The sequence below is a fragment of the Spinacia oleracea genome, chromosome 4, assembly GCF_020520425.1.
Source record: "Spinacia oleracea cultivar Varoflay chromosome 4, BTI_SOV_V1, whole genome shotgun sequence".
NCBI lineage: Eukaryota > Viridiplantae > Streptophyta > Magnoliopsida > Caryophyllales > Amaranthaceae > Spinacia > Spinacia oleracea.
In genome coordinates, this window is record NC_079490.1 from 4,303,426 (window position 1) to 4,327,833 (window position 24,408).

The 24,408-nt window shown below is 36.3% G+C and overlaps 3 protein-coding genes across 6 annotated transcripts; 1 reads left to right on the plus strand and 2 right to left on the minus strand.

Annotated features, from left to right (window-relative positions):
- Positions 1-390: 390 nt before the first annotated feature.
- On the minus strand, positions 391-5,120 carry LOC110796638 (uncharacterized). The gene is made up of 9 exons (XM_022001716.2): positions 4,658-5,120; positions 4,034-4,096; positions 3,855-3,950; positions 3,281-3,328; positions 2,950-3,021; positions 2,286-2,344; positions 1,984-2,071; positions 1,725-1,892; positions 391-753 (listed from the first exon to the last, which is right to left on the minus strand). The coding sequence occupies exons 1-8, from the start codon at positions 4,976-4,978 to the stop codon at positions 1,755-1,757; spliced, it is 885 nt and encodes a 294-aa protein (XP_021857408.1). The 5' UTR covers positions 4,979-5,120; the 3' UTR covers positions 391-753; positions 1,725-1,754.
- A 6,323-nt stretch (positions 5,121-11,443) lies between these two features.
- Positions 11,444-20,619, plus strand: LOC110796637 (uncharacterized). 4 transcript variants are annotated; one of them, XR_002535638.2, is made up of 13 exons: positions 11,444-11,726; positions 13,161-13,213; positions 13,924-14,092; positions 14,177-14,240; positions 14,683-14,762; positions 14,871-15,024; positions 15,669-15,730; positions 15,819-15,881; positions 17,004-17,062; positions 17,389-17,470; positions 17,838-17,894; positions 17,971-18,190; positions 19,034-19,172. XR_002535638.2 is itself a non-coding variant. In XM_022001712.2 (12 exons), the coding sequence occupies exons 1-11, from the start codon at positions 11,580-11,582 to the stop codon at positions 17,868-17,870; spliced, it is 966 nt and encodes a 321-aa protein (XP_021857404.1). In that variant the 5' UTR covers positions 11,444-11,579; the 3' UTR covers positions 17,871-17,894; positions 19,034-19,175. The 4 variants fall into 4 exon arrangements, 3 of the variants coding, with proteins under 3 accessions (XP_021857404.1, XP_021857403.1, XP_021857402.1); XM_022001712.2 differs by lacking the exon at positions 17,971-18,190 and having other exon boundaries at positions 19,034-19,175; XM_022001711.2 differs by lacking the exon at positions 19,034-19,172 and having other exon boundaries at positions 17,971-18,191.
- Positions 20,620-22,206: 1,587 nt separating this feature from the next.
- LOC110796653 (protein TIC 20-II, chloroplastic) lies at positions 22,207-23,111 on the minus strand. Its single transcript, XM_022001729.2, has one exon. It carries the CDS (start codon positions 23,017-23,019, stop codon positions 22,348-22,350), a length of 672 nt encoding a protein of 223 aa, XP_021857421.1. The 5' UTR covers positions 23,020-23,111; the 3' UTR covers positions 22,207-22,347.
- Between the last annotated feature and the right edge of the window lie 1,297 nt (positions 23,112-24,408).

The following is a 24,408-nucleotide window of genomic DNA, read 5'->3' on the forward strand; positions in this document are numbered from 1 at the left end:
AGTGAATTCCAGAACCCGGATGTGGAAGGCCAGTCATGTAGACCTGATCATCATGAGCCCAGCACGAAATAGCGGGTTTTGGGCAAAAAATTTAGCCCCGACCAGGGACGATTTTTTAAATTTTTGGGCAGATTTTGGACAACTCAAACTTGCATGAGCTATAAATTTGGACTAGCCCGAAAGCCCGCTATGTATGGCCCGAAATAACAGGCTTTGGGCATAAATTTTCGACCCGACACAATGGGTAGAATTTTTAAGTCAAGGCCCGGCCCGAACCTGGCCTTGCCCGCAATTTGATCAGGTCTAGGCCAATTGTCCTACGACTACTGCCAACTGAGCCAACCACACTCTTAAGATGTAAATAAATCCGCATAATATTGCGAAAAAATGGACATGAAAAAGCAAACAAAATTCATTAACTAAAAAATTGTGAAGTAACAAGTTTCAAATGGGTACAAGTTACAAAGTCAAGTGCTAAAATTGGAACCTAAAGTCATAACCAAAACATAAGCATTATCTAGGGTTTGAGACATATTTTTATACTTCCAACTGCACAAAGTAATTCAAATCTCTAAATGCCTCAGAAACCAGAAAATATGCCAGTGCTTCTCAGGAAATGACCACTCTTCCCATGAAAAAAATATCTAATATGGCTATACGCTTCAATGAAATTTGGAGCTCGATTACAAAAGTCCCCTGTTTTCATCAAGGAACCTGTTTAATGATCAGTTGCACCACATAAGCTCGTTACATCTGCAGAAGAACAACATAATTACATTAGTACGGAGTAGTTATTAGTCTTATTACTTGCATAAAAGATGAAATGACGATATCCTGAGCCTAAATTTGGGTTCATAGGCCAGTAATAAACCAAGAAAACAACGACAACATCAGTACCAGTAAAATAGCGGAAAGGCAGTTGGACCAAATCCATTGCATATCTTGTTCATAAAACACATAAAGCTTGCATTTCATAAATAGGGCCATGTTTGATTCAACTGATTTTCACTGAACTTCTTACCACCTGTTAAAACTGAGTTTTCTGATTAAACCAGATTTTTATTATTCAGAACGGGTTTTACTGATTAAAAGCGGTTTTTATTAAAACTACACTGATTAAAAGTTTAAATCTGACTTAAACTTTCCCTAACCTAATTTTAAAAGTTGAAAAGAACAGAGCTCGTCTATGATAATACTGAAGGTCCCGCACAGTAGCATACAATACTGAAGGTGCCTAAAATAGCTAATTTAGGGCCATAGGCGAAATACTGGAATGTTTAGACTGCAGATTATGGTAGGGTGACATCCATTATGATCCACACAGTGCAATTGTGCAAAATGTAAATATAATTGAAATAACAAACAAGTAGCTGTATTCTTTTGTTGACCGAAAATGCAAATCTTGTATTATGGTTCATGATTCATATATAGGGCCTAAAAGTTAAAACTGAGTTTTCTGATTAAACAAGAATTTTATAATCAGAACAGGTTTTCCTGATTAAAAGCGATTCTTATTGAAACTACACTGATTAAAAGTTTAAATCTGACCAAAAATGCAAATCATGCATTATGGTTCATGAACAAGTACGTGTACATGGAAGAATCACACAGACTAAACACATACACCCACTAAACCCCTTGCCACATGCTAAAACATCCCTGAAATAATGTACGGCCTAAGCTAATATGCGCGTAAACAAGATTAGGATTAAGATTTTAAGAACCTCCGGTAATCAGCAGTTCCCGAGAACAGACTATCGTCTTCGCACAGGTGCGGCTGGAGCCCTTGCAGGTTGCTGCCCTCCTGCTTGGCCAGCCTGCTCTTCAGGCACGTTCAAAGCTTGTGTCATACCATTCATAATCATCAGCCCTAGAGGGATTAAATACATCCACTGCAACAGAGAATCAAGGATATTTGGTCAAAAAATTGTTAAAAAAAATTAACCTAGAAGGAAGGCATATCTTTTTCAAATAATCACTCACATATTTTGCCCAAAAGGATCTCTCTGGTTGATTCTTTAATTCAGACTCTGCCGTTTCCTCAGGTGTTTCTTCAATAAAAACAGGGGTTCTGTTGAATAAACACCAGCATTGAGTAGATGTGTTAGGCAGAGCAGTAAATACTAAGCAAAAAAGTAACAGACATTCATATATATGCAGCAGTTTGCTCCAGCGGTAATTATTTGGATCAAAGATAATCCTGATATGAAAACTTGCTAACAGTGTTGTAGTGTTATGTGGTCACTAGAGCAAAAATTGAACATAGAAAGGCATTAAGCATATACCTTGGTGCCAGCTCGCTGTATTTCAACACTGGGTACGAATTGAAAGACCATTTGGATGGCTGAAAATCAACAGCTAAATTTTAGTTTGTTGTCAAAAACGCAATTGCATAGATATCACGACAAGTTGTGCTTGAGTGGATCCAAGCAACAGGGAAAGAAAAAGCTCAAGACATTTTTTATTTCTTTCTTAAAAAGGCAACTCATAACTCATAGTCAGAGAGCAATTCCTACAAAGGTATGTAAATGTATTCTTTATTTCTTTCTTAAAAAGAAAATCGCATAACTCATAGTCAGAGATCAACTCCTAGAGAGGCATGCGGAAAAAACGGCAACTTGCTACATTTGCAAGATTGGAAAGTGGAAATAAAATGCTCCTCTTAGAATTAAAATCCAGTAAACTAAGTTTCCATAAAGAGGTCAATGGAGACTGGAGATCACATGAATGAATGAAAGAGTGAGTCATGCCGCAAACAGGGAAAGGGGCAGAGTGGTTTCTTGTTAGTTAGCTTTCTTAGAACTCAAAATTTGGGGAAAAACATACAATGTCTGTTATCGTTGAATCTTACAGAAACCATCTATTCAGATCAGGAACAGTCTAAAAAAGCCAGACTTACAATCGGAATTATAAATTAGCAAAAAGGATAAAAAGAAATAATTAACTTACCATTTTTAGCTGCCGAGGATATGGGCATGCCCCAAGAGAACCATAGTTGACAGCCAAAATGTTAACACCTTCCTAAAAAATCAAATATAAGAGATACTCAATCTAATTATCCAAGGGTATAGACCATGGAAAAATGACATAAAATAGACTAGTACAAGTCCTTCCATTGAGAAAGAGTGCAAATAATACAAGCTGGACTGGAAAAGTATACACAACACAGGCCCACCAACAGAAACATTGCAAAATTAATCAGAAGCGGACTTTGATAACAGCATTAATATCACGTGATAAAGTTACCGGGGAAATAAGATAAACACATGTAGGTTAGTACCATATGTATGACAAAGTGTTCGTCCAAAGCCTCCCTCGCAAGACATCTCTGCATCAAAATAACAGGAGACTTAGCAAAGAAAGAAAAGCAATTGCATGATAGTAAAAGCAAACCTTAAATGACGGACATTGTAGCTGAAATTGTTAAACTTTAATAATAATCACCGATGAAGAACAACAGAACTTACGAGACATAAGCAGGAATAGTAAAAACTAGAGATAAGTGCAGTAAAATAACATAGGCAACAAGCCAATGAGACACGGAAAAGGTAATCAAATCTGTTAATGATGGCCCTATTTACAGGATGGAAACTTGCTAACATTTGTAATAGATGAACCAACAAAAAGTATCAATCATTCAAATGGCAATTAAGCCTAAAGTGAGATGTATAACGTCATTGCACAATCACATGAATTCATAACCAAACTCAAAGAAGAACGGTGTTACAAACAAAAGTAGGTCGATTTATTGACCACTCTCTTCAATTATGGTCATTAGAGGCTAGAGCCAGCAGCCACTAGTACAAAAAGACATACAAGGGAATACAACAAGGAACTAACGTAATGCAGCTTACCGCCTTCACAGCTGAAACAGTATAATTCCTTCCCGGAGGACTCAAGACATTGGATGGAAGTCTTATTTTATAGAAATCATCTGTTTGCAACAGCTCCTACATACATGAATAAATCAAACCATAAGATAAACTGTCAAGAACATGAACAGCATATAACACGGGCTATATATCAATTTAACCTTGAATTGCTCCTTCTCTGGTTCTGTCAAGGCATTCCTCGAAAATCGCAATTTTGTAAGAGTCTGTCACCACCAAAATATCATGTCAAACATCCTTAGAGTTGCAAATTTTCTGATAATCAAACCAGTATGTTGTACTCTATGCAATTCGATACATAGACCTTGCAATAACACTCCAGTTGCCCATTTCAATTTCAAGACACATACTTCGTATTGCTTAATGTTAATTGCATTGGTATTCTAAAATTATCAACTACGTTACAAAAACCAAAAGTGAAATAATTCTACATTGGTGTTCTACAGCAATTGTGAAACAACACTAAAAATTGTTAAAGTAGCAAACATGGCGGAAATAAAGAAACTTGGTTATCTTAAAAAGAAAGAATCAAACTTGGATCTTAATGTTGATTGCAGACCTCAAAATTCCAGATTTATTCAGATGGAATCAATAAATCGCCCTTGCATTTGATCTGATTAAACCCTAAAATCCATAAAACCCTAAATTCGGAATCAATTTCCTACCCATAAGGTCAAATAAAACCTAGATTGCATCACAAACAAACCCCATAACAAATAATTCAGTTGGGATTGAAATTGAAATCGAAATTGAAATTATGAACTGACCTGACCACCATGAGACCATGACTTAAGCCGGGCAGAAAAAGTCCCAGCATGTGAGAATTGGGAATCACCAAAAGCATGTTCAACAGTGAACTGCAGCTTTGTATCAATATCCGAATCCGACGATCTCCTCCTCGTGGTGGTGGTTGTAGTGGCGGTGGTTTGAGGTGACGATCGTGGGAGGTCAGATGATTGTTTCTTTGGAGCTCCTTCGAATTCGTCGTCGTCAAGGAGAAGCTCGTCGGATTGGAAGGAGATGGAGTGGGAAACGAGGAGAGAGAAAGTGAGGGTGATTAAGAGGAGGAGAGAGAGTGGAATCCTCATTGTTGTTCGTGTTGAAGAAGAGAGATTGGGGGTTTCTCTCTGTGTGGGTGATGATGGTGGTTTGACGTCGCCGGTGAGAGAGAGAAGGGGGAGTGAGGACGTTGATGAGACGTGGTAGCGATGGGGAATAGTATTTGATTAGTAGTGGAATCGAGTTATTTGGGTCGAGTTTGAGTCGGGTTATACTCTGTGTTGTAGAGACGTTGTTATGTTAGTGGAGGATGCGATCAAAATTTGGGTTAGATCGGACTTTAATACAAAAAATTATGCTCAAATCAATAAATTTTGTGTGGCCTTTGCAGGCCGACACGGGTTTTTTGAGTGGGGTTTGGCCTTTGCAGGCCGACACGGGTTTTTTGAGTGGGGTTTGAGTTTTGGTTTAAAAATGCATGTTTTACTGTTTTAGGCCACATAAACTCGTATTTTTTAGGGCCGGATAGGGTTGGGTCAGTGAGTCGGACTATAGTTGATCAGGTCTAGTAAGTAGTATTTAGACTCGGGGGTGATCGCTCGTGTTATTGTCTGATAATAATTTCAAATAAATCCGTGGTGTATTAAATTGTCATTCGTAATGCTTTGTTATGAGATTATGACCAAGGGTGTAAGTAGACTGGGAAAAGTCCGAAGTTGAATTCAATTCAGTACGTCCAAACTTGTCGGATTGGATCGGATTAGAAAAAGTTTGGAACAGATTTGGGCTCAGATCTGAGTCCAATTATTTTTAGACTGGATTTAGACTTAACCTTATGGAGTTCATGAATCCAATTAAGTCCAAAGTTTAAAATTATACGGAGTAATTATATACGGAGTATAAGCCTACATTATGTGATTTTAAAAATATTGCGAAATGTGTGATTTTTGGGCTTTTATTTACTATGTGGAATTAAAAAATGTCAAAATGTTACACTCCATTTAAAATCCATAACCTAAAAAAAACTTGTCACCCTCTTTCGATTTCGCTTTCTCTCAGCAGTTCTGATACTTCCTCTGTATTTTATTAGGAGTCACATGTTGACTGACACGCGTATTTAAAAAAGATAGTTGAATCTAATAAAAATAATAAATCAAGTGGGGGGAGTAATAAGCAAATAGAAAAAAAATGATGGGGAATGTGTTTTAATCAAAGTCGAGAGGGAGTTTTATCGTAATGGTGTTCCCTAGAGGAATTAGATATATATATTAAATAATTAGAAGGTGACGTAGAAATGTTACTAGAAATGAAAGTGTGACTCTTAATAAAATACACCTGGAAATGATAATTGTTAGTCGTGTGACTCCTAAAAAAAATTGGGAGGAGTAGTTGATTATTGAGCTTTGATATACTTTAAATTTAAATAAGATAAGATTAGGGGTAATTAGATATGATAGATAAGTGGTTGTAAACACAAATTTCAAGTCTGCAAAAATAAAAGAATCAAAATATGCGAACAAAATATATTTTATTGTTTTTTGAAGTTTCTGAGTACAATCTCTAATATTTGCTCATCTAATTTGATCTTCACTTTGAATTTGACTTGGTTCACAGACAGATTTGATTTGTACTTGAATGAGGGCCTTCGGGCTTGATCTCGTTCAAGAATGTTGATGTAGAAATAGAATTAAATCAATTTTTTTTGTGATGGATGAAGTCTTCTAGATGAAACAGGACGGACGGTCATAGGCCACATCGGGATTACCATAGGAAAGCCCGCCCCCGTGGGCTAACATATAAATCTATTCCTGGATAACAGTAGTCTCTATGCGAATCTATTCTCGACCAGACGAATTGGGCTGGGAATGACTCAGACCACATGCATCATTTGATGAAAGCACTCATGCCGTCCCCGATGATTGCTTTGTCAACCGCCTTTCTTAAAAGAATGATTTAAGTTTCTTTTTTTCACTGGCTGGAGTACAAAGATATTACCATTTAATTATAAGTAAAACGGTATGGAATTAAATCAATTTTTGTGTTTGATAAAGTCTCCCGCCTTGTTAAAAGAATGATTTAAGTTCCTTTTTTTCATTGGCCGATGGATGACATAGATTATAGCACAAATAAATCGGGAACTGACACGTGAATCTTAACCAAGAGACTAAACTATTTAACCAAGAGAACTAACCTTTTAACTTTTATCTATTTGAGTTAGTTTTGATCGGAAAGTGAACGGTAAATAGGGATGGCAATATTAAATGGATATCCATTAATCCGATCCAAACGCAATTATTAAATGGATGGATACCCGAACTAAACGGATGAGATGCGGGTGACGGATGAAGCGGGTAACGGATTGGGTCGGATATGGATGATGATCGCTCCATTCGTTAATCATCCATCCACCCGTTTAATATATTTTTCTTCCAAATTTTTAATAAAAATGTTAACAGTAGCTTTTCGGTAAGACCGCCTTACGGCGCGTGTAGGAAAGACCGGGTGAACAAACCACGCGCGCGTGGACTCACGCGCTATATAAAAAGAAAATATTTCTCTCTCCTCTCATTTTCTGCAAACACGGACTTATTCTTTGCTTCTCTCATCCTTCTCTCTGAAACCCTAATCTCTGGCTTCTCCTCAAAATCTCCTCCACCAAGAAGATCGAATCTCCAAACCACCTACACCATGGCCGTCAACTGGAGCAGCCGAAACGCCGTCGATCTCTCTCCTCTCTTCTCAGTGTTCTAAGCTTCCTTTCTCGACGGAGAAGACAACCATCACCACCATCATACTCGTCGTTGCCGCCTACCTTTCTCCCTCTTCGAATAGTCAAACTCACCGGTGATCTCCATCGTCCAAGTATCTGAATAAGTATTTTAATTTGGATTATGATTTTGTAATTTAGGTTTTTGATTTAGGTTATTTTAATAATTTGTATTTTGGATAGATCGTGTTCTTGGATCTACCAATTGTGCTGAATTTAGGTTTTTTATTTCCCTCTGATTCGTTGCGGTGGTTGTGGTTTTTAATTTAGTTGAATTTAGTCTCGCCACCCATCACCGGTGGATTCGCTGATGGTGAATTAGGCGGCGGCAAGGAAGTCGGAGGGAGGAATGGAGTCACAAGCCTCTAGTAGATGTAGTTTAGAAATTGGAAGTGCTCTTGTAGTTTTTTTGTATAAATTTTTGTTTTAGTTATAAATTTTTTATATTCAGTTATGAAATTAAAGTGCTTTAGTTATCTTTTTGCATTTTATTTTTGGTTATAAGCAACAAATTATCAATGTCTTTTGATGTCAGATTTCTGAATATGTGAGATTTGATTTAATAGATGAAGTTATACATTTATATTCAAAAAATCTTAAATAAAACTTCGAAAATATTAACTAACTAAAACTCAAAACAATTTAACTAAAACGCAAAACAAAGAAACTAATACCGCTGAAACCTTGACTAAAGCTCAAAAAAATTTAACTAATACTTTTTTAAAAAAAAACTAAAAATATGTAACTAGAACTCTTTTTTTTTTTTTTTTTTTTAAATCCTAACTAAAACGTCAAAAACCATAACTAAAACTTGAAAAATCCTAACTAAAAACTCAGAAAATCGTAATTGGTTTCATTGCTTTAACTAAATCGTTCCATTGCTTAATCAATTGGTTCTATTGCTTTAACTAAATCGTTTCATTATTTAACTAATTGAATTTCAAACTTAACTAATTGGTTCAATTGTTTAACTAATTGAATTTCAGGATTAACTAATTGGTTTCATTGCTTTAACTAAATCGTTTCATTGCTTAACTAATTGGTTTTATTGCTTAACTGATTGGTTTTATTGCTTAACTAATTGGTTCAATTGCTTAACTAATTGAATTTCAGGATTAACTAATTGGTTTCATTGCTTTAACTAAATCGTTTCGTTGCTTAACTAATTGGTTTTATTGCTTAATTAACTAATTGAATTTCAAACTTAACTAATTGGTTCGATTGCTTAACTAATTGAATTTCAGGCTTAACTATTTGGTTTCTTTGCTTTAACTAAATCGTTCCATTGCTTAACCAATTGGTTTCATTGCTTAACTAATATGTTACATTACTTGACTAATTGAATTTCATGTTTAACTAATTAGTTTCGTGCTTAACTGATTGATTTCATTGCTTCACTAATTAGTTTCATTGCATAACTAATTGATTCAATTGTGTAACTAATGGTTTCATTGATTAACTAATTGAATTTCAAACTTAACTAATTGGTCCAATTGGTTAACTAATTGAATTTCTTGCTTAACTAATTGGTTTCATTGCTTAACTAATAGGTTACATTGTTTGACTTATTGAATTTCAAGGTTCACTAATTAGTTACATTGCTTAACTAATTGGTTTCATTGCTTCACTAATTAGTTCCATTGCTTAACTAAGTGGTTCTGTTGCTTAACTAATTGAATTTCAAGCCCAACTAAATGGTTTCATTGCTTAACTAAATGGTTTCATTGCTTAACTAATTGGTTTTATTTCTTAACTAATTAAATTCCAGAGTTAACAAATATACTTATTGATTTCGTTGCTTAACTATGAGTGTCGTTGCCTAACTAATTGGTTTCAGTGCTTAACTAATTGGTTTCATTGCGTAACTAAATAATCATATTGCTTAACTTATTAATGCCATTGCTTAACTACTTGGTTTTATTGCTTAACTAATTGATTTTATTGTTTAACTAATTAATTTTATTGTTTAACTAATTATTTCAAGTGTTTAACTAATTCAATTTCAGGCTCTCTATTGGTTAACTAATTGGTTCTATTGCGTAATTAATTAATTCAATTATTTAACTAATTTCTTTGCATTTTGTAACTTAAATAAAGCCCTGAAATTGATTGTCTGAACCTCAAAAATACATAAATAAAACTCAAAAGTTATAACTAAAACCAAGAAAGTCATAACTAAAAGTACAAAAATCTTAACTAAAACTCAGAAAACCAACAAAATATTTATTAACTAAAATAAAATTATTCTAAACTAATTTTTTTTAAACTTTAACTAAAAGGAAATACAGCATGACTAAAACATAGTTATCTAAAACAATAAATAACTAAAACGATTTATTTCTTAACTAAATACAACAAAAAATATACCTAAAACAATAACCGAGATAACCGTAACTAAACCATTTAATTTATTAACTAAATACAACTAAAATATAACTAAAACAATAGAATTCTTGACTAAAACGAAAATAAATCTGACAACACCACCAACCAAAACTAAAACCTAGATCGCTGCCTCACTTAGCAGAGCTGCAATCGGAGATACGAGGAGCGACATTTTCGAAGTTGGCGTTGCCAGAGAGAATGTCATCGCGAACACATTGCAGATTCTAGGATGCAGGAAGCCTTTAACTTGCTGATTTGTAGACATTTTCTTAGATTTCTTGAGCTGCTATTGACGATGATGATTGCGCTTCTCTTTCTATCTGTTTCTATCTCCTCCGCCTTGATCGTCGTCATTCGAACCAATTTCAGCTACATCAATCAAATTCAATTTCTAAGTAATTAACATTTTATCGGATAAATTGAGCAAGGAAAATCAAGAGAAGAGAGAAAATCCTTGAGAGAACAACAGACCTCTGGTCCTTTCTTTCACATCCCGTCGGCCATCGTCGCTTTCGAACACCTACGGCAGGAGCACCACCAAAACTTGTCGTTGCTCAACGCCGCTTGCCTTGCCGATTCACCGATCTAGCTCTTTTTCGCGTCTGCATCCACCACAACGACGAATAACATGCCACCATGCCACCACAAGCCACCACTAAGCCATCGCCGAATCTTCAGCGCCGCCATACCAGGCATCGGAGGAGAGAGGAGGCGGCGGTTTGGAAGAGATCGGCGTAGCAAATCGTGACCTACCTATCCGTGGTTGTGCCTCACAGCCGGGAAATTAGGGTTTGAGGAGAGAGAAAGAAGAAGGTTGTTTAGGAGAGAGAGAGGGGGAGGCAGACACTCGTTGGGGAGAGAGAGAAACGAATGGGTTTTCAAATGTGGTGAAAAGCAGCTTCTTTATTAGATCCGAAAATTAGAACCCATGACCCGTACCCGCGTGTGTTAACCCGCGAAAATTTGAAACCCAATTCAATAATAAGGTGGTCTTTCCTGTAAGACCGTCTTTTATAAAAGTTTGTAAAATGTTAAATATTTAAGAAAATAATTTAATTTCTTGTTGCAATTTTTTTTTCCAAACCAATTGTTCTTATTTTTATATCTCTTATTATTAAAAATAATTTTTATTGATAAAAATAAATATATTTTGGTGTTGATTCAATTTTTTTAATATAAAATATTCATCCGTTAGTCATCCGATCCACCCGCTTCATCCGCGGACGATGGATGAGTGGATATGAATAACGGGTTAAATGGGTGATGGATGACTGCAAGTGGAGCGGATTGATAAACGGATAGATGCGGGTGAAGCTTCATTTAATCTGAATCCGATCACTTTATAATTTAACTCCCTTTTTACCTAACCCGTTGATATTACCCCATAGTCCATATAGACATATAGAACCTCATAAGTTCATAACGAGTGCGAAAAATCCTCACTCTTTCTCTCCCTAAAAACACAAAACCCCCCAAACCACAAACCCTAACTCCAGAAACCCGTCCCATTCGTCGTCGTCGGAGAGAGAACAAGCGCGATGGATGCGATTCGGAAGCAGCTAGATGTGTTAATGGGAGCAAATCGAAACGGAGATGTAACAGAAGTTAATCGCAAGTATTTCGATCGAGATGTTTGCCGTCTATTCTTATCTGGTCTTTGCCCTCACGAGCTTTTCCAGTTAACGGTACCAATTTCTCCCCAATTAAACCCTAATTTTTATCAATTTGAATGTTTTGTAACTATGTCATGCAAATGCATTAGCTCTCCAGCAGTTGAATTGTTTGATTTTGTTTAATTAGCTCTAGATATTCGTAATTTTGATTGTCATTGTTGTTTTGACGAACATTAGCTTCATGTGTGGTTGCATGTTCGTTGAGTAAGTATGATTTTGACTATTTTTGTCAAAAGAGTGTTATAGTGACTGAATTGGTGCTTCGATTGAGGCCGAGCGTTTAGTAGTTGAGAGTCTCGGATTTTCGGACTTAGTTATAATCTTAGATACGAGTTACCAGCAGGAATTAAAAGAAGATTACTTGTCTATCATGAGCTACTTTGATCTGCCTCGTGTAGAAGAATTCAATAAGAGTGTTGATCTAGATGATTCTGTTTGGTTTTGTTTAATTAGCTCTAGATATTCATTAGCTTAATATGTGATTGCATGTTTGTTGGGTAATTTTGACTATTTTGTCAAAAAGATGGTTTGATAGTGACTGAAATGGTGATTCGAGAGAGGTTGAGCATTTTAAAGTTGAGAGTTTGGGATTAATTTTCCTGACTCAGTTCAATTAATCTTGGATATGTGTTAGCAGCAGGAATTAAAAGAAGATTACTTGTCTATCATGAGCTACTTTGATCTGCCTGACGTAGAAGAATCGAATATGATTGTTGATATAGATGATGCATTGCATGACTTGGTCATTTCCTTTCTTTACAACTAGTATTATTTGTTTTTTGAATGAGCTATTGGCAGGTTGTAAAGATTACCTTTTTACTTGTCTACATTGAGCTACTTCTAGTGTAATAGAATAATCAGACATGAGTGTTAATTGAGACGACGCAATGAATTGGTCATTTACTTTGTTTAAGTGCCAGTGGACCCTATATGCATTATATTTTGTGGGACTTAGTATGCGTTACTTAACTATTTACGATGTCACTGTCGAGAGACTAGCAACCTTGTTTCCTGATGGAATTACTGAAACACACCAGCAAGCTTCCACCCCTCCCCCCCCTCCCTCCAAAAAAGAAGGAAAATTTGAAAAAGGGAGAGTTCTGCATCCATCTTTTGTTCATGAGAAGCCATATGTCCCCAGTTGTTGTCCTCCTAGCCATGTACTCATGTCGAGTTCTTTGAGTCTTATATGATGATGCCTGCTTCAGAGATGGTTGTGGCATGCGCCGCATGCCATGAGAAGAGTTTAAACAGCCTAGTCCATGTGTGTGTGTATGCATATTGATATAGATATGTAGGTAAGTATGTATACATCGGCCTAGGTCACGACTTTGTTATTTATTACCTTAGTTTGCACGTTTACTACTATCTAACTAAGTTGATTTATTTTAGTTTGCCTTTTTATTAAGTAGTTATACATTTTTTTAACTCAACTACTTTTTTCAGAAAATGGATATGGGGCCATGTCCGAAGGTGCACTCATTGCAATTACGGAAAGAGTATCCTTTTGCTCGTGGCGCTTGCGTGCTTCATTTGCTTTGATATTGTTAAGATATTATTTAATAAACTGTTTGTCGCTCTCACTGCTTGTTTTATAGTCTTGGAATAGCTTTTTTTTAATGAGACATGAACTATAGTTAGTGTCCCTTTCTGTACAATCCATCAACTTCTTTGGTTTGGAAGATGAATATGGGTCATATTGTGCCTTCCACTAGCTGGGGAGTATTTCGTAATGACTAATGAGACTGTAGTTTGAAATGATTGTACCATACATTCTTAAGTTATATTCATCAGGTCTTTCGAAATTGTGAACTTCCAATTGATAAGGCCTTAGAGCCATAGAAGTTGGTAGAGACAAGAATTGTTTGGACGTGATTTCTTGTAGCGTATCTTTTGTGTTTTACCATAAGGTTGAGATTATTAGCTTTCTTTTATGTCGTCATGATTTGTTTGGCCTGGTACCTTTCTGGGAGTTGATTGTGGGGGTTAGGCCGGTGGCAAGTTGGTGGTCCTGTGGTTAGTTAGGATAATTTTCTGCAATCTAATGCTGAGGTGCTTCATATAACTCTGCATTTCTACTGATTTTTTAAATGCATTTGACGGTTGCGCCTATTGAATGGAACTTGTATAGGTAATTATACTAGGCAGTAATTAATGTGTACATTCCAACCTTCTCTGGACTCTGTTTAGTTTTCTTAACTAATATTAGATATGAAGAAGCAAAGGCCAAGGGTGTCGATAACTATGACCGGGATTTGGAAGATGTCATAGACAGGCTCATTGTTGAATGTGACAGAAAAATTACCAGAGCTCTCAAGCGTCTTGCAGACGAGGATGCTAAAGCTGCTATTGCAATTTCAGTGTCTGATGTCACCCAGGTAAAATGAAGCCTTTGTTTTAAGCTCCAACTTTATCCCCATTGGTATAACTCAGTTTCTAATTTTATTGTTAACTTGCCGTAGACAGAAGAGATCATAGAGTTGTCAAAGGTGATCAGACAGAAGTTGGATGAAGCTGATCAGTCTGGTAAGTTGCTATTTTGTTCAAGAAGCATGGTACTTTTGTTGTTAAACTTTCTAGGTCATGTAAGATAGGCTTTCGTGTGTTGTTACTTCCGTACTAGGTGTATGTGCATGTTTTCTTTGTATCTTCAAATTATGGGGGATTTAAAGTTTTCTTCTCATGTATATTAGATTTCATGATTAGAAGGGGTTCAATTCCAGTCATGTTAGGGTACTCTTCTGTATAGATTGTAAGCATTTTAGAGTGGTTAAGGGTTGCCAGGATTTGTTTGTCAGGTTAATCTAACAGCACTACAGTTAGCGTATGGAATATTCTGTTAGAGAATTTTGGATATTGAAATAATATGCATACATTTCGTATTGTGTTTATTGGTATTTGAATCTCATTCCCAGTGGCCTATTGTGCTTTTGTCAGCTAATGCTTGTTCTGAAATTTATGTTTCCAGATCTTGAAGGTAAAACAGATCTTAAAATCCGAGCTTTGGAAGAAGTTGAAGAAATGAGAATAAAAAGAGCTGATAAACAGGTTTGCTAATATGTTTGTTAATTTATCTTGCCATCTCAACAAAGATCTGGGGAGAAAATTATACTTTATATATTGAATTCTTGGGTAATAACTTTTCTTTTCTTGCAGTCGATGCTTCTTTTGGATGCTTTTAACAAAGACCGAGCCTCTCTGCCTCAGCCACTTCCCAATCCTCCTCCATTGGCTCCCTTACCTATGCTTGCTCCTGATGCTCGCACTCAAGAATTGATCAACGAGAAACTGAAGAAAGCAGAGGATCTTGGTAAGTTTTCTTGATTGGCTTTTGGAGTATGGGTGTAGTTTTTTTTGTTGGAGGTCTCTAATCAATATTATTGGTTTTCAAGCTTTTTATTCTTTCACTATTAAGTGTGTCGACTCCGATACTGTTGATGAACTTGTACACACTTTTATTATTAGTGTCAATAACTCAATATTATTGATGTACTTATTTATATTGCGAGCTGTCTGCATTACTAGTCTATAGTTTCTTTAGTGGTATTATAATGTGATTTAAGTATGAAGCATCCATGATATCCTGGAGGCAGAAAGAGGGTTGAGATATCATTACCGAAAAACTTTTGTTTCCACACTATGAATTTAAGATTAAGCTTGACGTGTATGCTGCATATCTTCCATGTGAAAAAAGTTGCTTCTAGTTTCTAATGTGGGGCAACAAGCGCATAAGGTGCTTCCTACTTTAGTCTTGGCTGTATTTTGGGAAAGATGCTTCTATTTGCTAATGTGAGGGCAAAGAGTGTATGCTGTGTGTCTTCGTTATATCGTGGTTGTATTTTGAGAAATATGCAAGTTCTCTTCTGTATTACAGTGCTGTATTCCTGTGACACGTTGAATTAATGTGGTCTCTGTTGGAACTATAATGTTCTGAACATTCACCGTGTTATTCAGGTGAGCAAGGATTAGTTGACGAAGCACAGAAAGCATTAGAGGAAGCCGAAGCACTGAAGAAGGTATTTTAATATTTGTTTCACCTTATAATCAGTTTTATGATACATTTCGACGCCTTTTAACTCTTGTTCCCTGCTGAACTTCTACCAGCTTGCACCTAGGCAGGACCCTTCTGCAGATTCGGCAAAGTACACTGCCGCTGATGTTCGCATTGTGAGTCTTTATTCAGTAGCTTTTGAGTTATTTGCTCTACCTCTGTGTGTGTGTGTGTGGGAGAGGGGGGGGGGGGGGGGGGTTAAGGTTGTCTCTTAAATGATTGGCTCTAGCATCTGTCTATGCCAGGTTGATTTTTGTTGGTTATGGTTGAGACTTCTTGAGAACTAGGATTTTGTAAGAGAGTCTCGCCTTATTGGAGCCCTTGAAAATTATTAGACTAAAAGTGGCTGTCGATAATAGGAGATGGTAAGGCTTTCGCTGTAGATTTTTGGCTCTGAGGCCTCTGACATCTGTTTGTGCTTGGTGTTTGTTGGTTATAATTGAGACTTCTTGAGAACTAGGGTTTTATAAGTGATGACACACCTTATTGGAGCCCTTGAAATTATTTGACTGAAAATAAAATGGACCGATGATATTTGGAGCTGGTTGAAGGTCTGAAGCTAACTTTTTCACTACACCAATGAGCAGTGGGGATCCAAGGTTTTGCAAACCGAGTTGTCTTATTAGTATTTGGTGTACGAGAGGTAATTATAGGCTCCTAGAGGAGTGTAGATTCCTCCTCCTCACATGCTTATGAACTAGTATTAGATCCCTGGATTATGGCATCCCATGTCATAATCTATAGATTCCTTTTCTTTGGTACCGTGGCCTTTTCTTTTTCAATTTCATCTGTCACCATAGAAGACTCTCAGATACTGGTTTTATGTAATCTTTAGCTTTGTAGAGCTATGTTTTATTCAATACAGGTTTGCATAATCTTTTTCCTTCGTAGAAAAATGTACTCCCTCCGTATTTATTTAAGAGATACACTTGGTTGGGCACGTGTATTAAGAAGAAGATTTGAATGAATTAAAATAATGAAGCAAGTGGGGTTGGATAGATATTTTAATAAGTAAACAAGTGGGGACCATGTCATTTTGGGGGTGGGAGATGGGGTGGGTAAATTAGATGTATTATTTAATTAGATGGTGGGGTTGATAAGTTACTAAAAATGGCAAGTGTATCTCTTAAATAAATACGGCCGGAAAAGGCAAGTGTATCTCTTAAATAAATACGGAGGGAGTACTTTGTATATTAGCTCTTTGCATTGTCCTGATCCTTTGTTTTGCTTTTTGGCAGACTGATCAGAAGCTGCGTGTCTGTGATATTTGTGGAGCATTCTTGAGTGTTTATGACAGGTAATAGTTGCGTCTCACTGTTCTTAACTTATGTGCTATACCTTTGCCAATTATTTTGAGGGTGACAAAGCACTAGTCTTTTGGGGTTTCAAGTATACTTCAGTTTTTGACCGGTAATTATACCTCCTTGTCACCAGCAGGCTTTTGGCCCCAGTTTTACGAGGATAACTTGTCCAGCTAAAGAATGTGCGTTTTTTATTTTATGCTTGTAGATCATGCTGTTATTAGTTAGATACTCACGGGAGAGCTCTGAAGTGTATATATTATGAATTGGTCTATGTAATGCTATGCAATGGACAAATTTGATATTTGTGTGTGGTTTTCAGTGATCGTCGTTTAGCAGATCATTTTGGGGGAAAGCTTCATTTGGGCTACATGCAAATCCGTGAGAAATTAGCTGAGCTTCAGGTACGTTTGCTTAAACTTGTTATGTAAAATTCTGAAGTAATGTGTTACTATGTGACTTTTATGAGCATCTAGTCTTACCCGGGGAAATGTACCTTTTATTTAAATCTTGGTGAGTGGGATGTGCGTTGGATTCTGTAGTGATGAAGATGGCAGGGTCCTACTCCTTTTCTCTTGCTGTATTATTATAATATTTATTTACTTGGCTTTCTATAGTTGATTCTTATAAATGATATCCTATAATTTAGGCCAAGTAGGTGGAGGTAAACGAATATTTATATAAACAGTTAGAATGTGATTCTTTTGCTAGTGTTGCTCTTTTTATCTATGAACATGGGAGAATTCTCAAGTCTACGTGAATGTGATCCAGGTGCTGGTCTGTTATCACATTGTCCTTCTGTAAAAGGGTCTCGGGGTTTTGCCATCTGTGAGTTCTTCTTTAACTTAGAAGAGTGGTTTTTACATTTTATTATTCTGACTTGGTATCTACCTTTCTGAGTTAGAACGGGATTTGAAATAGAAGATGGTGACCAATCCATCGGATTTTGAAGAAAAGGTACAAAAGTTTAAGAATTTGAACCTCAAATTATGGCTGACAAAACATAATAAATGATATCTTAACCTGTATGCCAATGGAGGCATGAGATATATGTAGCCTATGGTTGCTTCGGTTCAACTTCTATTGCTAGGCTTTGGACATGGATTTATAAACCTAATGCCGAGGTTAGTTTAAGGAGACTGATTTCTAGTTTAATTTTCCCTGAATCTGAGAAATTTTGTTGTCAGTATGCTGATGAGTTTCGTTGATGTCTGACTTGAGCCTATTATTATGTGTGCACTCGAATTCTTTTTAGACTCCAGAAACTTGTAAGCTTCATTCTGTAGGTGCTAGGTTTTTAATTCTCTGTCAATACACTCTGCATGTTCTACTCCCTCCGTCCCAATTTATTCTTTCTGTTTCTAGTGTCCCATTTTAATCTTTACACGTAGAATCTTTCCTTTTATATTGTAGCATAAAAGTCCCATAATATTATGTCAAAAATCGTGTCAAATGATTATTTCAACCAATAAAATTCATTGGCCCATTCTAACCGTAAAATCTCACACTTTCCATTGGAACATTAAACCTTTATCATTTTTCCAATGTCAAAATTTTGATAAAATTGAAAATATTATTAATAAACGTAATTTGCATTATTTAAGACTTTAAGTTAAACAAAAAGAGAATCTTTATCCACTTTAATTATTTGTTAAATCGCTTGCATGATACCAAACGTAAAGAATAAAAAAGGACGGAGGGAATACCTTTTTCTTGATAGACATTCTCGTATTCCATATGTGTTTTCCATTGTTCTAATTAGATGGGGGGGGGGTATGGAATGGCTTCCTGTCAGTTATATTTGGTAATTGAAGGTCTTTTTTATTCGGGTAAAATACAGTACTTTCCAATAGTAAATTGTAGCAAGTTGGTACCTGTTGCATAATTATATCTGCCTGTGATCGGCCTCCCAACCGCGGTGCTTAATATATTGATTAAATTTTATATTTGGTAACTAATGTTTTCAGGAAGAAAGGAACAAGAAGCGCAAGGTGCTCGACGAAGATAGAAGGTCGAGAGAGCGCAGCCGTGAAGTTGAACGTGCTCCCAGTAAGGACAGGGAGAGAGGGGATAGTCGTGAACGAAGGGATTATGACCGGAGAAGCAGGGAGCACGATAGGTACAATGACAGGGATCGTGGTTATGACCGTAACCGTGAAAGAGATAGGGAGCGTTCCCGCAGTCATGATTCAAGAAGTCGCCGAAGGTCTCGTTCGCCGTCAAAAGAACGCTCCAGGGACTATGGTCGTGATTATGATCGTAACAGGTATTTAAGTCCTATTTGATATTTATTAATCCATTTGGATGATTGACAGCTACTTAATTGTTCACGAAGTTCAGTGCTATTAGCTGTGTGCGTTTAGGGTAGCAGTTAAGCAGTATCCCTTTACACCATCTAATTATGTCCTGGAGACAAATACAGCCTTGGGTTTTTTCTTTAAATTATTTTTGTTTCTCTAAAATACAGCGAGTTTCGTTGTTCTTGTAGCAATGCTACTCACGGTGTATGCTAGCAATGTAGAAGTTTTCTGTAAATGATTGAATTTAGACTAGCATGAGTTTGGAGATCAGACTAGCATGAGTTTTGAGTAAATGATTGAATTTACATATACGTAGTAGGAAAAAATATATGTCCGGGAGGGTGATACTAAATCTGTAGAAGTTCATTATGCTTATGCCAGTGCTTGCCAGGTCAGAAGTAAAGATGGCTGTGGGTCGGCCCGGCCCAAGCACGAAGTCTTGGGCCGCGACCGATTTTTTGGGAAAGCACGACAAAAGCGCGCTAAATTTTGCAAAATTAGGCTTAGACATGACGGCCCGACACGACAGCCCGTGGGCCATGTTTTAAACTTTTTGGTCTGGTCTGGCACGATGCAGAGTGGGCTTGGCATGGGCCTGGCCCGTTTAGGCTCACGACTCGAAGCCCGGCTGGCCCACGACCATCTTTAGTCAGAAGCCAGTAATGGACTAGCATCTTTCTTTGAATATTCTTACTGTTCTTTCTGTCTTGTAGTAAAAACCTTTATAATACAAGTGAGTTTCGATGTTCCATGTAGAGTCTAATAAAGAAACTTGATGCATAATAGAGTCTAATAAAGAAACTTGATGCGTTTACAGTTTTATTTTCTAAAAATTTGCTGTCTCTCCACCTTTTTTTCCTCTTCTCCTGACTAGAGGCAGTTTTGTATTTGCATAATGTTTTTGGTTTGTCATTCCCACTCATAACTCGTGTTTGTTGTACGTTGCAGGCGTAATGATCGAGATCGATACTAGAGCTTCATTTGCTGCATTCTCAGCATGAACAAGTTTGTTATTCTTGCTGTGTAGTTCTCTGTTACTTTTCTTTGCATCTTTTTTTCCTTGAGACAAAAGTAAAGTATTTTAAGGTTGTGGACTTTGTGCGCGCGTCTACAGTTAGGTTATTGAAGGAGGTGCTGCTTTTGCTAGTTTGGAGAAAGAGAACGATAATTTTCCCGTGTAATAGCCTAGAATCGATGTATGAGTAGAAAATCCTGGTTATGTTGAGATGGGATATTCCGCTTAATTCTCTCCATCCTCTGTGCCTTGTTTTATTTTACTTTGTATTTATTTCTTTTATCTCCCTGTGTCATCCGTACGAACTCGATTTCAATTAACAACGATAGAATTGTGTTTAAAGCCGATCATTAGACTAGTTTCAAAACCTGCGTCGATTTTTGATGGCTTGAAATTTTGTCACTATTGGCGGCAATGAAGACTCTGTTTGTCAAATTAGCAGTACAAATTACACGACCGATGCGCTTTGTTCGGAACGGACGGAGTATCATAATGTCTACTTACATTTTTAATGGCTTGAAATTGCATCATTATCAGCGATAATGAAGCCTCTCTTTGTCAAATTACCAGTTCAAATTATACGACCAATGAAGCCTCTCTTTGTCAAATTACCAGTTCAAATTATACGACCAATGCACTTTGTTCGGAACGGACGGAGTATCAATGTCTACTTGCATTTTTTATGGCTTGAAAATTGCATCATTATCGGCGATAATGAAGCCAATCTCTTTGTCAAATTACCAGTTCAAATTACACGATCAATGGACTTTGTTCGAAACGGAGGGAGTATCAATGTCTACTTGCATATTTGCATCGTTACACGCATGCTCAATTAGCTCATAATACAATTTATACCAAGTAGCAAAAATCAATAAAAAGATTGGTAATATGACATGAAACGATAAAAATATGGGATAATTGTAGCAAAATTCTCCAATTTCTATAAATTCATCAGATCGTCCACAAAGTACATCACTAACCAGTTTTAAAATTCTGGTGCATTTTTGATGGCTTGAAATTGCATCATTATCGCATTATCGACGACAATGAAGAACTTCTCTCAGTCAATTTACTAGTTCAAATTACACGATCATCGTCGCTTATAGCTTTCCGTATTATTCCCACTCCATTTTATATACTAATGACTAGTGACTAATATTTTTGTCTAATACGTAAAGTAATCATAGACGAAGTTACATTGCTAACCAGAGAAAGTCAGTTAAAGCGACAATTATTAAACTACAACTTACCGAAAATACCGCTTTTATTGCTTAATTAATTGATTTCATTTGTATAACTAATTAGTTCTATTACTTAATTGGTTTCAGTATTTAACTAATTAGTTTTATTGCTTAACTAATTGGTTCAATTGCTTAACTTATACGACACCGACACGCCTTGTATAAAAGTTTGTATATCCCAAACCTTTAAAATGCATGCATTGAAAATACTATGCTTATCAATAGTGTTTTGAGTGTTAAAACCTTGAAATTCACTATTCACAAGGGATTGAAAATTTAAACCTTCCCTTTAGAAGCTCTATATTGACATTTGCAAAGGTCTTGAGTTCAAACCCCCTAACTTACATATTATTGGAATAACGAGTTGACATTATTTTAAATAGCAGGATATTTCAATTGTGACTATTATTAGTAACTAAGTTACATTCTACATTCGTTAAATTAATTCTTAATTAGGCAATATAATTACCCAACTTATTTTGCAAATTGATTTCAATTTCTTGGGGAAATTTCTTGGGGAACTGCGCGCGGTCCGACACTACTATAACTAAAATGGGAAGGATGGAGTAAAAAGGATGACAAGATGAACATAAAAATGTGTGATCATTCTACCAAAATTCCGCAATTCAATAAATACAACACAAAGTAAATATTACATCAAAGTGATCAAATTAATAATCTAAACTCAAAAATGATCAAAATCCCTAATTTCTGGGTTTGTTTGATCACATTTGTCTGCCAGCAGCATCAGCAACAAGAGGCAAATAAGGAGTTTTCCCCAAAACAGAAGAAACAACCCCATAAACAAAACAAGAAACAATGAACACAAACAAGAAATTATGACCCATCACCATAATCTTAAACCCTAGCCCTTTCCCAGGGGTGAAAATCCGCTGCAAAAGCAAAGGAAGAACGAGGAGAACATCAAGAACAAGGGCCTGCATTGCGTTGAATCTCACGTAGTTCGAGAATTTAGGGTTTCTGACAACGCCGAGGTAGAGGCCGAAGAAGGAGACGAAGCTGGCATAAGGGATTGATTTGTAGAGAGAGAGAAAGGGTAAGATGGGTTCGAAGAGGAGAGAGAGTGGTGGGTATTGAGCGAAGAGGAAGCGGCCGTAATGGAGGCCATTGACGAAGGGGAGGAAGTAGGAGATGGAGGAGATTAAGCGGTCTGTTGCTGGGGTTGTTGCGGACATGGAAATGGGTTTTTGATTGGGTTTTAGGGTTTTGGGTTTTTTGGGGGTGATTTGGAAGGGGGTTTTGGTGGTGGGGGGTGATTTTAGTGGGTGGTAGAGGAGGGAGAGAGGGCGAATTTGGGTGTATTTGTGGTGGTGTGTGGTGGTTGTTGCGGTGGTGATTGGGAGGTGGGAGAGGCGGAGGAGTGGGATTGAGGCCATTTTTTGATGGGTTTTGGGTGAAATTGATTTGGGGATTTTGTTGGAGAGATTGTGTGTGGGGGCAAATAGAGGGTTGCTTACTTGCTTCACGCTTATGTCCAAAATGACCTTGAATTTTTAATACAACGTAGAAGAAAAATGAAAATTCCCAAACATTTTTTTTATTTTTTTTATAAATTTCAAATCTATAAGGAATAAAATTCAAATACAATTGTTGTGAATTTAATAATGAGAATGTTTCAAAAAAGAAAAAATTACACGTATATACAAATTCTTGTAAAAGACCGTCTGACAGTTTGCTTTTTACTACAGAATTGTCACCAATTTCCTTGAATTGGGGTGCAAAATTCACCCAATTTTCACTTTTTTTTCCTCGAACGTCTTATATGAACTTAATTAAACTTATCTGAACACATTAGAATTTATTAAAACTCATTTTAGTTATAAATTGTTCATGGTTAACCCATATTTTTCTTGAACTTATCTTATGAGCTTTTAAAGCTAGATCATGGGCATATCTAACTCTATCTCTAGTACATTTAGCAATACAACAGCTATCAAAGTTGCGTGCAACTTGGTCACCTTGTTATTAACTTATTATGATGATTTGATGATCCACACGTTTGGAAACAAGATACCTTACATTTTGATACGAAGTACTTCATAAGTTTGTGTAAAAGGCCTAAGTGGCTCATTTACATTTGTGGTGGTGTTTGGTGGTTGTTGCGGTGGTGATTGGGGCGTGTGAGAGGCGGAGGAGTGGGATTGATTGATTTGGGAGATATTGTTGGGGAGAGATTAGATAGTGTGTTGGGGGGCAAATAGAGGGTTGCTTGACTTGCTTCACGCTTATGTCCAAAATGACCATTAATTTTAATACAATGTAGAAGAAAAATGAAAAATCTCAACCAATTTTTTTTAACTTATAAATATCAAAATCTTCCAAGGAATAAAATTCAAATATGTGAATTTAATCATATTATGTGAATGTTTCAAAAAAAAAAAAAAATTACGCGTATATACAAATTCTTGTAAAAGATCGTCTGACAATTTGCAGTATGAAATTGTCACCAATCTTGTTGAATAAGGGTGCGAAATTCACCTGATTTTCACTCATTTTTTCCGAACTTATATTATTGTACTTAATTGAACTTATCTGAACTTATAAGAACATATTAGAACTAATCAAAACTTATTTTAGCTATAAATTATTCTTGGTTAACCCTTGTTTTCTCCAAACTTATCTTCCGAACTCATCTAATCTTAATTGAACTTATTTTTCCTGAAATAGGTGAAAATAACGTCCCAAATCATTTTGTAACTAAGGCTTAGTTGTTGTAAGTGGAAATAAGGTGAACAAAACAAAGACTAAGTGAAAGACGGTTTGAT

Excerpts from the sequence above, each read along its gene's own strand:
- LOC110796637 (XM_022001710.2), top strand. The coding sequence starts at position 11,580 with ATGGATGCGATTCGGAAGCAGCTAGATGTGTTAATGGGAGCAAATCGA. Across the intron at positions 13,214-13,923 it reads TCATTGCAATTACGGAAAGA|ATATGAAGAAGCAAAGGCCA; the intron begins GTATCCTTTTGC and ends AACTAATATTAG. Across the intron at positions 14,241-14,682 it reads GGATGAAGCTGATCAGTCTG|ATCTTGAAGGTAAAACAGAT; the intron begins GTAAGTTGCTAT and ends TTATGTTTCCAG.
- LOC110796638 (XM_022001716.2), bottom strand. The coding sequence starts at position 4,978 with ATGAGGATTCCACTCTCTCTCCTCCTCTTAATCACCCTCACTTTCTCT. Across the intron at positions 3,951-4,033 it reads CAGAGAAGGAGCAATTCAAG|GAGCTGTTGCAAACAGATGA; the intron begins GTTAAATTGATA and ends TCATGTATGTAG. Across the intron at positions 2,345-2,949 it reads ATCCTCGGCAGCTAAAAATG|CCATCCAAATGGTCTTTCAA; the intron begins GTAAGTTAATTA and ends GTTGATTTTCAG.
- LOC110796653 (XM_022001729.2), bottom strand. The coding sequence starts at position 23,019 with ATGGCCTCAATCCCACTCCTCCGCCTCTCCCACCTCCCAATCACCACC.